Source organism: Lipotes vexillifer, unplaced genomic scaffold, assembly GCF_000442215.2.
Source record: "Lipotes vexillifer unplaced genomic scaffold, Lipotes_vexillifer_v1.1 scaffold129, whole genome shotgun sequence".
In the NCBI taxonomy this organism is placed as follows: Eukaryota; Metazoa; Chordata; class Mammalia; order Artiodactyla; family Lipotidae; genus Lipotes; species Lipotes vexillifer.
Window position 1 is genome coordinate 48,514 of NW_006777287.1, and position 13,566 is coordinate 62,079.

The 13,566-nt window shown below is 43.2% G+C and overlaps 1 protein-coding gene across 1 annotated transcript in view; it reads right to left on the reverse strand.

Moving 5' to 3' along the window:
* Positions 1-3,155: 3,155 nt before the first annotated feature.
* Positions 3,156-13,566, reverse strand: part of SLC9A7 (solute carrier family 9 member A7) — a 141,962-nt gene continuing 131,551 nt past the window's right edge. The window contains exons 16-17 of the mRNA XM_007450929.1: positions 7,114-7,219; positions 3,156-3,377 (exon numbers count right to left, since the gene is read on the reverse strand). Coding sequence (XP_007450991.1) covers positions 3,156-3,377; positions 7,114-7,219 — 328 coding nt within the window. The remainder of the gene's footprint in view (positions 3,378-7,113; positions 7,220-13,566) is intronic.

Sequence of the window (13,566 nt, forward strand, 5' to 3'; positions counted from 1 at the left end):
GACAGCAAAGTGATCACAACTTTCCACTTAATACGGGGCCTCTGCTCAGGCAATAAATGGGCCCATCCTTACCCTGAGGAGTCCATCATGGATGCAGGCATGGGGACAAGCAAAGTGTGAAGAGAAAGAAAGTTCACTTGACTGCAATGGGGACTATTAATATAATCTCAGGTTAAACTGCAAAGATACCATCTCAGAAACCTTCACATTTGATTAGTCTGCAGCTCAGTTAAGACAAACCCCTTTTTTCCCACAGATGAGGGCAAACATGACAGGTTTTTAATCCCCCCCACCAAACACACTCAAGTCGCCCATCTCTCCTTCTCACGCTCTAAGGTTTTCAAAAGTGACCTTTCAGGTTGCACTTTTTTTTTTTGTGGTATGCGGGCCTCTCACTGTTGTGGCCTCTCCGGTTGTGGAGCACAGGCTCCAGACGTGCAGGCTCAGCGGCCATGGCTCACGGGCCCAGCCACTCCGCGGCATGTGGGATCTTCCCGGACCGGGGCACAAACCCGTGTCCCCTGCATTGGCAGGCGGACTCTCAACCACTGCGCCACCAGGGAAGCCCTAGGTTGCACTTCAAGAGGTACATTCTTGACTTCTGCAAAGGTTAGCATGAAACTCTCACAGCTGCCCAGTCTGTATTACCGATCAACAACTGTTTGTTCCACATGACTAACAACTAAAATAAAACGTTCATTGCTAGGCCATTCTTTAAGGTTCCAAATAGGGTCCACTGCAAGTTCTAGACTAGAGGCTCTCAACCCTAGCTGTGTATTAGAATCCTTGAGGATCTAGAACAAAGCATGGCAGCCAGGCCCCACCCCAAACCTACTGAATCTGAATCTCTGAGGGTAGGGCCCTAGCATCAATAGTTTTAAAAACTGGCCAGGTAATCCTAATGTGCAGTCAGGGTTGAGAACCTGTGCTCTAGAGCATTCGACTACTGAACTGTCATCCCCCTAACCCAGAACAAACATGTTTATAAGATGACTTGGGATTTACTCTCTCAGGGGAACGTTCTTCAGCTGGATGCACCATTACTTAGCAGTTTCCATCTGGTTTCTGCCAGACTGGCAACAGACACTCAGCCTTGAGTGAGGTGATTTCAGGCCTACTTTTTTGCCACTCAGCACAGGCATGATGCTTCTGAGAGGTGGAAGCATGTTGATGAGTGGACTCACTTCCCATGACCCCTGGTAAGGTCAGGATTAATCTCCACATCTTGCAAACCAAAATTAGGACGACAGGTCAGTGATTTACTCTGATCCACTGAATAAAAAACCCAACCACATAATTACAAACCTAGCTAACTTTTAGCCTTAGCAAATCTCCATTTACTTATATTTAAGTAGGTTAGAATAAAATGTTTGCAGTGAAGAGGACAAAGCCCATGGATGACCATAAAATCAAAATGGACTTTAGTGTAGATATGAAGGAAAGAGGGGAATAAAAATGATTCAATTATATTATATTGAACCATATGAAATTGCCCTATTTTTTAAAAATGGTTGAATGTCAGCAATTTCATATGGCTTAACCTAATAATAAAATTTTCCTGGTTTGCACAAATTATCAATTCAAAAACAAAGTATCAAGTAATGTCTTATTTAAAAATTAACCATTAAAAATGCGAGTCAAGAAGATTAACTGACTGACTTCATTATGGGTGTCCTAGACTGAACTGGGCCACTATTTTGTTTGCCATAATAAGAAAAATGCCCACATTTTATGAAAGCATTTTTTAGAAATTGGGTTTTCAAATATACTAGCACTGAAGCATAGAGACATGGGGAGAATCTCAAACTTGGTTTCCAAGAGTTCTCTCAGTATTTCACCTACTGCAGGTGCAGGCAGGTGGAACAGCTCATCCACAAAGAACCCAAACTAAAAACCTAAATTTTAAAGCACACTTACACATTAAGCTGGTGCAAGGCTCCCCAGATACCAAGAAAATGGCCCTTCTCTACATGGCATTCAATGTCAAGACATCTGGATTCTTAGTCTGTCTATAGTAGACAGAACCTTCCATCAAGGTGAATAATGCTGAACTTTTCATGACTTGCCTCTGATTCCCCATGTGGCCACGGAAATCTCATGTATTTATTAGCTCAAAGTTTGGAATTCTACTCAGTTGTAAGAATACTATCTTGTATTTTCTTTGCAGTTGCTTTTGTTTGCAGTGAGATTTCTTCCCTCCAAATACTAGCTTGTTCCCTCTTAGGCTTCTTACTGCCTTCTCTTCCCTAGATAAAATTGCACCCCACAAATTGTGGTGTTATTTCCAAACCCACAATAGAATCCAGTCCTATTAATCGTTTTCCAGGCAGTCAGCTCATATGGGAGCCTTCAAGAACTGACTGATTTTTGCAGTGATATCACCATCAGTTTCTAAACAGTTTCCCCTGTCCTCAGATTAATTAAAAACAACAGTATAACACTATTTTGCCTTTGGTTTCAAACATTTCAGTAACTTCTTCTTTATGGAGATTTCCAGAGAAGGAATTGGAATTCATTCCCCCATGTTGAAATGTTCATGGACATATTTTCCAACCTTCAGTCTAGAGGAAACACAGGTAGCCAAAAAGGGCAGGAATCCTGATAGGAGGGTGCAGTCACGCAGCCTCGCTGCTGGGGCCTCCACTCAAATTGCTTTTTCATGTTTTCTGGCCTGTTTAACACCAGCTTCTCACAATCCTTGGAGGTCCAATCTCAACTGCCTTCCTTCACCATCTTTTTCTAGCCTGTTCCCCCCTTGCTATTCCTACAACCAGCTAGACCTGCATCTCTGTGTCTGGATATGAAGCCTCTCCTGGGAAGAACCCCCAGGAATTCTTCAACCTGCCACACCTTGTTCAGATCTGCAGGTGAATGAATGAAGAGAGCATTAAAGCATGCTATTAGTTTGTTTGTTTAACTCTGAACAGCACACTACTATGTGAACAAAGTGGGAATAGGTCTGCATTTGTCTTAATTTAGAGACACTTTAGCCCCACCAGCTGCGTCTTGGGTTAAATTTTAAATGTGAAGATATCTTCAGACCCCAATAAAATAGAAGTGTTTAGTTCCATTCAGTCAAGGCCCCACGTCAAGCTTGCAGCCATTCTCACCCCGCCAGTGGGCCTACCCCGTCACTCAGGGCTCGGGGTGGGGAGTCACGCGTTATCCTCCAGGGGAAACACCAGGCGGGTGCCCCGGCTGGAAACCTTCTGCTCTCCCATTCCCAGGTCTCGTTCCAGCACCTCCTCGGCGCTCGTGGGGGCTGCGTGGGAGCTTGAGGAGCCGTTCGCAGTCACTGTGCTATCCCCGTAGGTCAAGGTGAGGTCGCCCTCGGTCAGGATGAAATCAGAGTCTTCCTCTCTCAGCGGCTCTTGGTTCTGAAACGTGCAACAAACACCACGAACATCAACAACAAATGGAAGACCACTATTTTCCCGGGCTGAAGCCAACCCCAACCTCAGCTCCTCATCTGAAAAGAGGGATCATAAAACTTGCCTGCCTTGAGCCTCTAGCATGATAACTGGGTGCAAACTGTAGAGTGCTAATCAATGTAAGGCTGTTGCTGAACCAGCACTTCAAACACCAGAAAGCAGTTCTGATTTTAAATGCCTCACAGCTTGGGGACAAAAAGTGACAAAAGGGAAGAAAGGGAGATCAGCTCCAATTTTCAGCTTCCCAACTCACAAAGGTAGGAAGGAGTAAGGTCCATGGGCAAACCTACAAATAGGTTTCAGGTGCTCTCTTCTTTGGGAAGCTTTTCCGGGGGTGGAGGCGGCCTCCTCCCCTGTACAAACCACCGTAAACCCACCTGGTTTACAGTTGAACTACTCTTTGTCCTAGTCAGCAATTCAGGGAAGAGGATAAGCCATAATTAGGATTTCCTTCCTGTCCCCACAGAAACACCCTGATGGGAAGGAAGCCCTCAGGTGGATGAAGCGAGGGACAGAGAGGGAGGGGACGTTTTCTCGAACATCTATTATACGCCTGCCAGGGATGTCACAGAAGGTCTCATTCGATCCTCACCCCTTCCCTATGAAGGGCACAAACACTCAGGTCATAGAGAAGAAAACCTGAGAGAACCCATGGAATTTGCCTGTGGCTGTCCAGCTGCTTGGAAGCAGAGTTAGGATTTATGCTGTCCCTAGACTGGTTCTACCCACATAAAAGATGTGAAAAATCACCCCGTCGGGAAGAGGACTGGTGGGGCATCTCATGCTAGGCAGCGGTGGTAGCAGAACAGACAAGGCTGAGCAAAGCAGGCTAAGTGGCAGCCACTTGAAACTATGAGAGTACGGGGAGAGTGTCAGGAAGCAGCGTAAAGTCAGGCACAACCTTTCACCCTCCGATGGTTTAACAAGCAAAGCAAGGTGTGGTCCGCGCCCCCGCTGCATGGCTGTCAAACACGGGGAGCTTCTTCCTTGAATGGCAAACATACGCTTCCAAGCCGCTCCACGTAAACGGTTATTTCTCTCCTATTTCTCATCTCCCTTCAAAGTGCATTTGCAGTCCTTCAGCCTCTACACGACAGGGTCTCCTTGGTGTGGGATGCTGAACCTGCCTCCCTGACAGCCACGTGGCCCCCACTCAGTCTCGCTGCCTGAGGCTGGGGTAGATTCTCCCGTGTCCGGGCCGGGGATCCCCATCTACGTGAGAAACCACCGAACAGCAGTGATCTCCTCTTCCTGGCGCCCTTGCTTGCGCTGCTGACCTCTTAGGAGGTGCTAGATGAACGCCTGTTAAATGCACCGACCCAGGGAGGACCCGTGGGTTCTGGCCCATCTCTGGGCACGTAAGAGTGACAAGCACATGCTTGTTTTCTGCATTGTTTCTCAATGACGTCGGCTTCTCCACTCTCCACGGTGTGACTCCACTTAACCAGGGCTCCGACTTTTTTAACAGGCAAGCACGCAAGTCCTCTTGATTGCTGCCTCCAACCCTCACCGGAATGAGGCAGGGAGCAAATGTACAGTTCAATAAACATCCTCGACTCGGGCAGAGCATAATTCTAAAGCTCACTCCAAACTCCCCAATTTCCTCCTCCCCATTAGTAGTTCTGAAAGTCCTGAAACTCCATCTGCTCCATGATGGTTTTCTTAACAACAGATGACATCATGTTCCCTATTTTAGCACGTTCCATTTCTCCCATTCATACATGTGCTAAGTAATGTTTTTGTTCATCTCTGTCAAAATCTCTCTCCCAGGGCTCCTTAGCTCCCAATGTTCAGGAGAAGACTCTCCTGGCACGTATTTTGCTGTTTCGAGGTTAGGAGCCACACAGGGACACAGAGGAATACAGAACAACTGCATGTGCGGGGAATTCTGCAAATGGAGCCAAGCCCCTCCCTCCCCAGCAGCACAGAGGAACCCCCAGATGGAAGCTCCGGTGTGGCCCACTCTGACCCCTTGCAGTGGGAAGCAGGGCCACAATTCACTTACAGGAGAAAACAAGACTGGATATTGTCCCATTCCATGATGAAACTCACAAGCCCAGACAAATAGTACCCCAGGATAGGTCACTCAGAAACAAGGACGTAGTAAAACCCAGTGGAGAGGGATTTCCAGATGGAAGCTTAAGGAATGTTCTATGCTGATGACAAAACTATCCCACACCCTCAAATTCCAGATGACAGGATTGACAAAAGTTTTGTTCAGCTGAAGGTTTGTGTAAATACATAACTAGCTGTCCAGTGAGGGCTGCTATGGAAATGGAGTGAACACACTCCATCTTGCTGCAAACACCTGCAAGCAAGAGTGTCGTGGGAATGTGTGCATTTAAATATCCACAGATCATTTTCGTTAGGTGGAAGAACACTGTTTTCTAGGTGGTTCTCAAACCTAAATTTCATTTAGAGTTAGTGGAAATGAGGAATAACGAACATCTTCCATATCTCCCAAAGAAACTTGGTGAAGTATAAAACGCCCTACAGGTGATGGGGGGGCCCACCCAAAAGTGTGTCAAACAGCCCAGAGAATGGCTCATCCGATGCCCTCACCTGGCACTAGACTCCACATGGAGCCCCCTCCATTCTCTCACCTCTGGCTCCCTCAGTTAAACTTCCAAAGACTCTGCTCTCACTCTCTCAGCAGCAGGCCTCTCCGTGTCTGGAGGTGGCTGGGACCCCAGTCAGGACCCCAGGCCAAGGCAGTAACGGCAGAATGGAGGGTGGTTCTTGCCTGTAGCCCAAGTCACCGCATCTTGGGTTGGCTGTGGGGAGTCCACAGCCCAAACATTACCCCAGGAAGCAAACCTTGGGCAGGCTCTGGAAGTGGTCAGGGGAGCACTTTCAATTTAAGTCCCCGGAAGTATATTGAGTTTATGCTGAGTTCAAAGTAGGCCAGATACCCCTAACTGATGTGTGAGGAATAGTTGGTAAGCTTCCGAGTAGGTAAGGTTTTTATAAAGTTTTCATAGTGGGTTAGTTACTTTACTATTACAGAGACATGAAAAGTGACACTTGTAAAACCTAAGTAAGAAGGAAAGCTTTAGAAATTGGTTAAAGGAGACTAGAGCTAGAAGGCAAAGAAACACGTAAGCCCAGTGAAACAAAATCAAACAGTGTAATCAGTTGGAGCTTCTTTAGTGGGAGAAGTGAGGATGCCGAGTCACTACCCTTTGTTTCTGATGATAAAACACATCCAAATGGCCCACACTGTCACTTTACAGAGGTCCAAACTGAGCAAACTATTTAGCATTCAAAATAAGACAGATTTATTAAATAAAATGGGATGGGAAATTATAAAAGTAACTTTTTAATCTATTGGTCTGTATCCTTCCAACATAAAAGGAAAGGTAATTAGCATTATTACCTAGGCTCATATTCCACTAAAAACTCACCATAAGCATTAAAAATCACTTTACAAAACCGGGAGCAGTTCTAAGGAAATGGTGTTCTTGGCATCTGACCCATTTTTTGTAATTTAAAAGCAGTTTATCAGAGGTGGCACGGGAATTCCATTTGTATATGGGGAGGGGCTGGGGAGGCTGGAAGCCTCAACTATCTTTAAGAGAAGGAGACATTGATGCTGTTCTCTGTCACGTTTGGTAGAAGTTCAAAGCAAAGGCCATAGCAGAAGTGCAGTGTTACCATGGCAACCTGGCCATGCTGTACTTACGTCATACACCTGGGGACTGGTCAGACATCGAGCGAGCAAGCCACACCAGGCTGGGAGAGTGGTGGTTAATGGGGGGCCACTGTGTGTGAGGATGGGCTTCAAGTAACTTTAAAAAGAGAATTAAGGAAAAGTGCCTGCGAAGAAAACACACACCCAACAAAATGTGTTTAGAAATCCCAAAGAGTAAATCATCTGGCATTCTACCCCCAAAAAGCCTCTTTTCCCCCATTTTACCAGTACAATACGGAAAGTACCTGTAGTTTGCAACAGTCTGAATCCAAGATTAAACTATGCCCCAACAGCCTTAAATGTTACCTGTTAACTTTCAGGTTGGCGGTTCCTCATTTTCAGTTAAAAAGAATATCTGATTGGGGCTTCCCTAGTGGCGCAGTGGTTGGGAGTCTGCCTGCCCATGCAGCGGACACGGGTTCGTGCCCCGGTCCGGGAGGATCCCACGTGCCGTGGAGCGGCTGGGCCTGTGAGCCATGGCCGCTGGGCCTGCGCGTCCGGAGCCTGTGCTCCGCGGCGGGAGAGGCCGCAGCGGTGAGAGGCCCGGGTACCGCAAAAAGAAAAAAAAAAAAAAAAAGAATATCTGATTAATTAGAACACTCTTCTGCCTTCTTTGTTATGCTGAATGAGAATTTTGGTTTTGATCAGCCTTCCAGCTTTTGACACACAACCAGCTCATGTTTTGGAAATAGGAAATCGTGTAGCTGGAGTGGAGATGTTACAGCCCCTGGGTCCCCTCTCCCCAGAGGTCACATGGTGGAAATGTTTGAGGTGGACAGGACCTGAGAGGACTCGGCAAAAGGCAAAACGGTTTCACGAAGGTCACTCAGACCTCAACCTCCCACCTTCTCATACAGGACTATTCTTCCCTCTACCCGCTGCCTCTCTCCCAGACTCTCCAACACAGTTTCTCCACCTCGACACTAGTGGCATTGTGGGCCAGATCACCCTTTGTCGTAGGGGGCTGTCCTGCGTTGTAGGATGTCTAGCAGCATCTCTGGCCTCTACCCACTAGAGCACCCCCAACCCTTCCCTCAGCTGTGACAACAAAGATGTCTCCTGACATGGCCCAGTGTCCCCTGAGAAGCAAACCTGCCCTCAGTTGAGCCCCCTGTTCTAACATGAAGGTCAACTGTTCTGTGGAGACCGGCTTAGGGTTTGCCAATCTACGGATATTTGTGCTGGCAAATGTGCAGCCCTGTGTCACATTACGATGGAGCTGGGACCATTTATGATACCCAGAGCCAAAGCAATGTGGAAAAGGCGGAGACCTACAGGGCCACCTCAAATGCAGGAAAGGCCAAGAGACTTTAAAGGCAGGTGAGAAGGAGTCACAGCTGTCTGTGCCCAAGCTGATGACTGCTCCGAGCACCATCACTTCCTGTCTTCATTCAGAGCAGCATGAGAGAGAAAAGGCTTCTCTACAGGAGGAGATGGAAGGGTGACCCCTGGGTAAAATTCTGACTGGGAATTACTCATCAAAGGAGGATGTGCGGGCTCTGCTGGGACTCTAAGCAGAACAAGTCCCCTCTGACTGCTGTCCTCATTCCTAGAAACAGCCCCTACAGGCCTATCAGTTTTCTTGTGTCTTCAGCTCAGAAGCTGACAGCAGCTGGATTTGCAGAATGACTAATACAAAAGAGTTCCGGTGAACCCAGAGGCTACCTTTTAGTTCCCTGTCTTGGGCAGTTCAAAGACAAGCTCGCTCTTCCCAAATACAGAAGGCCCTCTAACAACTTATTTAAAAGAGAAAAAATATTTACAGATAGATTTTAAATATTCAGATTGTTGGAAGGGCAAAATTGAAATATCAAGCCTCCCTCCCACCCAGACTTTCTGGTAATTTATCATTACAACTTTATAGAATACAGTTTTTTTTTGCCCATTTCCTGATTTATAAACTGTAGTCAGCTTTTAGCTCCCTCTTATGAAGGAGGGTAAATTTAATTCATTTACATTCCTGCCTCTTTTCAATTTTTTTCCTTTCTAATTTTTATTTATAATTCATTTTATACTGTAGATATATAACATTTGCATTCTGTAACTAATAAGCAAATATCTGCTTTGTCTATGGATTGAGCCTAATGTTGAAGACCAATAAGCAGCACTTGTAATAATGTAATTTATGAATATTATTCATAACCTATTCACTGTAACCAAGCAGAGTGGTTGGAATACTATTAAAGGAAATGTAATACAATGTCATTTAAACTTTGTTAGAAAAGAACATTTGAGTATCTTGCAAAAAAAACAAAGATCTTCTTTTAATTTCTTTTTGATCTTGTTCACTTCTTCTGGGTTATAACAAATCACTGTCCCCTTAGTTGGATTTTGTTTTGTTTAATCCTTATGTTATTTTCCCCACTTCTTATAGAGTCTGCACGGTGCTAAACTTTCTGAATTCTTGCATGTCTGAAAGCCACCCTCCTTTTTTTTGCTCATTTTTGATTAACAGTTTGGGTATAGAATTCTAAGCTCAGAAAATTTTTTTTCATCCTAGGACTTTCATTTTGTTGATGGTTTCCTTTGCTTTGCAGAAAGTTTTTAGTTTGATGTAAAAAATTTTACACATGTTTATTTTTGCTTTTGTTGCCTGCTCTTTTGGTGTCAAACACAACAACAACAACAAAATCAGTGCCAATACCAATGTCAAGAAGTTTTTCCCCTTTGTTTTCATCTAGGAGTTTTATGGTTTCAGGTCTTACATTTAAGTTTTTAATCCATTTTGAGTTGATTTTTATGAGTGGTATGAGATCCAGTTTCATTCTTTTGCATGTGGCTGTCCAGTTTTCCTAACACCATTTATTAAAGAGACTTCCCTTTCCCCATTGTGTTTCCTTGGCATGTTGGTCTTGACTCTATATGCAAGGGTTTATTTCTGGACTTCTTATTCTGTTCCTTTGATCTGTGTGTCTGTTTTTATGCCAATGCCATACTTTTTTGATTATGGTACCTTTGTAATATAATTTGAAATCAGGAAGTGTGATGCCTCCACCTCTGTTCTTTTCCCTCAAGATGGCTTTAGCTATTTAGGTTCTTTCGTGGTTCCATACAAATTTTAGGATGGTTTTTCTTTTTCTGTGAAAAATACCATCAGAGTTTTGATAGAGATTGTACTGAAACTATAGGTTGCTTTCGGCAGTGTGGACATTTTAACAATATTAATTCTTCCAATCCATGAACACAGGTATCTTTCCGTTTACTTGTGTCTTCTTCAATTTCTTTTGTCAATGTTCTTTAATTTTCAGTATATAGATCTTCACTCCTTGGTTAAATTTATTCCTAAGTATTTTATTGTTTTTTTGTTTTTTTGTTTTTATTTTTGCAGTACACGGGCCTCTCACTGTTGTGGCCTCTCCCGTTGCGGAGCACAGGCTCTGGACACACAGGCTCAGCAGCCATGGCTCACGGGCCCAGCCGCTCCGCGGCAAGTGGGATCTTCCCGGATTGGGGCACGAACCTGTGTCCCCTGCATCAGCAGGCAGACTCTCAACCACTGCGCCACCAGGGAAGCCCTATTTTATTGTTTTTGATGCTACTGTAATGGATTTGTTTTCTTAATTTCTTTTTTGGATAGTTCATTGTTAGTATATAGAAATGCAACTGATTTTTGTATGCTGATATTATCTCCTGTAACTTTAGTGATTTAGTTTAAAAGCTTCAAACAATTTCTTGGTGGAATCTTTAGGGTTTTCTATATGTGAGATCATGTCATCTGCAGAGACAATTTTACTTCTACCTTTCTGATTTGTATGCATTTTATTTCTTTTTCTTGCCTAACTGCTCTGGTTAGGATTTCCAGTACTGTGTTGAATAGACGTGGCAAGAGTGCACACCCTTGCCTTGTTCCAGATCCGACAGGAAAAGCTTTCAGCTTTTCACCATTGAGTATCATGTTAGCTGTGGGTTTGTCATATGTGGCATTTATTATGTTGAGGTACATTCCATCTATACCTTATTTGTTGAGAGTTTTTATCATAAAAGAGTGCTAGATTTTGTCAAATGCTTTTTCTGCATCTATTGAGATGATCACATGATTTTTATTTTGTTAATGTGGTGTTCACATTGATTATGTGGCATCCCCCAAGGATAAATCCCACTTGATTATGATGTCTGATCCTTTTAATGTGATACAGAATTCAGTTTTTTAGTATTTTGTTGAAGATTTTTACATCTATGTTCACCAGGGATACTGGCTTGTAATTTTCTTTTCTTGTAGTGTCCTTGGTGGGCTTTAATATGAGGACCATGCTGGCCTCAAAAAATGAATTTGGGAGTATTCCCCCATCTTCAATTTTTTGGAAGAGTTTGAGAAGGGTTAATTTTTCTTTTTTCTTTTTTTTGGCTGCACTGCACAGCTTGTGGGATCTTAGTTCCCCCACCAGGGATTGAACCTGGGCCCTCGGCAGTGAGAGCCCAGAGTCCTAACCACTGGACCTCCAGGGAATTCCCGGATTAATTCTTCTTTAAATCGTTGGTAGAATTCACCAGTGAAGCCATATAGTCCTGGGCTTTTCTTTGCTGTGAGGTTTTTAATTACTAATTCAATGTCCTTACTTGTATTGGTCTGTTCAGATTTTCTATTTCTTCATGATCCAGTCTTGGTAAGTTGCATGTTTCTAGGAATTTACCCATTTCTTTTAGGTTATACTATTTTTGGTGAATAATTGTTCACAGTAGTCTCTTATGAGCCTATATATTTCTGTGGTATTAGTTGCAATGTCTCCTCTTTCATTTGATGTTATTTATTTGAGTCTTCTCTTTTTCTTAGTCTAACTAAATGCTTATCAATTTTGTTCATCTTTTCAAAAAACCAACTCTTAGTTTCGTTGATCTTTTCTATTGTCTGCTGAGTCTCTATTTTATTTATTTCTGCTCTGGCCTTTGTTATTTCCTTCCTTCTACTAATTTTGGGCTTCGTTCTTCTTTTTCTAGTTCCTTGAGGAGTAAAGTTAGGTTGTTTGAGATCTTTTTTTTTCTTAACATATCACTTAATGTATCACTTATCACTATGAACTTCCCTCTCAAAACTGCTTTTGTTGCATCCCATAAGTTTTCCTGTGTTGTGTTTCCATTTTCATTAGTCTCAAGATAATTTTTAAATTTCTCTTCTGATTTTTCCATTGACCCATTGATTGTTTAGGAGTGTGTTGTTTAATGTCCACATATTTGTGAACTTTCCAGTTTTTCTCCTGTTACTGATTTCTAGTTTCATACTATTGTGGTCGGAAAAGATACTTGGTATGATTTCAATTTTCATAAAGTTGCTAAGACTTGTTTTGTGACCCAACATATGATCTATCCTGGAGAATATTCCATGTGCACTTGAGGAGAATGTATATTCTGTTGTTGGATGGAATGTTCTGTATATGCCTAAATGTCATTTAGTCTAAAATGTAGTTCAAGCCCAATGTTTCCTTATTCATTTACTGTTCAAATGATCTATCACTTTAGCATTTTGTCACTCTCCTGTGAACTCTCTCCAATTTTCTCTACATCCTTTCCAAGCCCAGTGAGTAACATGCATTCTGAATTACAATGTAGACAAAGTTCATATGACTTAAAAAAAATCCCTGGGGGGTCCTATTTTAGTTAATAGCAAACAAGGTAATTTGAATCATCTTTTCAACTGAGGCTAACTAGAAAAGCTGGGAAAATAAAACACAACAAAATTTTCTGCTTAATGGTATCAGAAAGCTACCATGGCAGTGAAGAGGGCCAGAGTCTGGAAAAGGAAATCCAAGAGGTGAGCCCTGCACACGGTAAGCCACGTTTTCCCTAAAAGCACCTGAGAAGCTAAGCAGAGCATCTGGCAGACTCACAAAAACAGAGTGAATCTGACAAAAACTGGAGTCCAGGGTCTTCTGAGGAAGTCTACATAAATACTCTAGGCTCTAGGTTGGAACCCTAGAAGGGCAAACAGAAAACAGACTAACCCTCACAGGAACTGAAGCCCAGATTCATATCACCTTTATTCCCGATTGGATTAAAGTGATCTGGAATTGCTCATTCCCCTAACCTTGCCACTGACCAGACGTAAGGTAAATCACCTCTGAAAGATGAAAGATGATAACCTCATCTAGAGCATCTCAAATTTTCTCTATACTTTTTCATTGCTCATGTCTGTCACTTATTTAAAAAACAAACAAACACAGATGTACAGAAGGTAAACAATAAAGATATACCTAGAAGATATCATAGGAAATTGGCTTTATGACTTTGGAGTAGACAAAGATTTCTAAAACAGAACACAAACAATAATAACCAGAACAGATAAGATCAAGAAATTGGATTAGACCTTTTGTTCATCAAAAGATTCTATCTAAAAGTGAAAAGGCAAGTCACAAGTAGAGAAGATATTTTTTTTTTTTTTTTTTTTCTGCGGTACGCGGGCCTCTCACTGTTGTGGCCTCTCCCGTTGCAGAGCACAGGCTCCAGACGTGC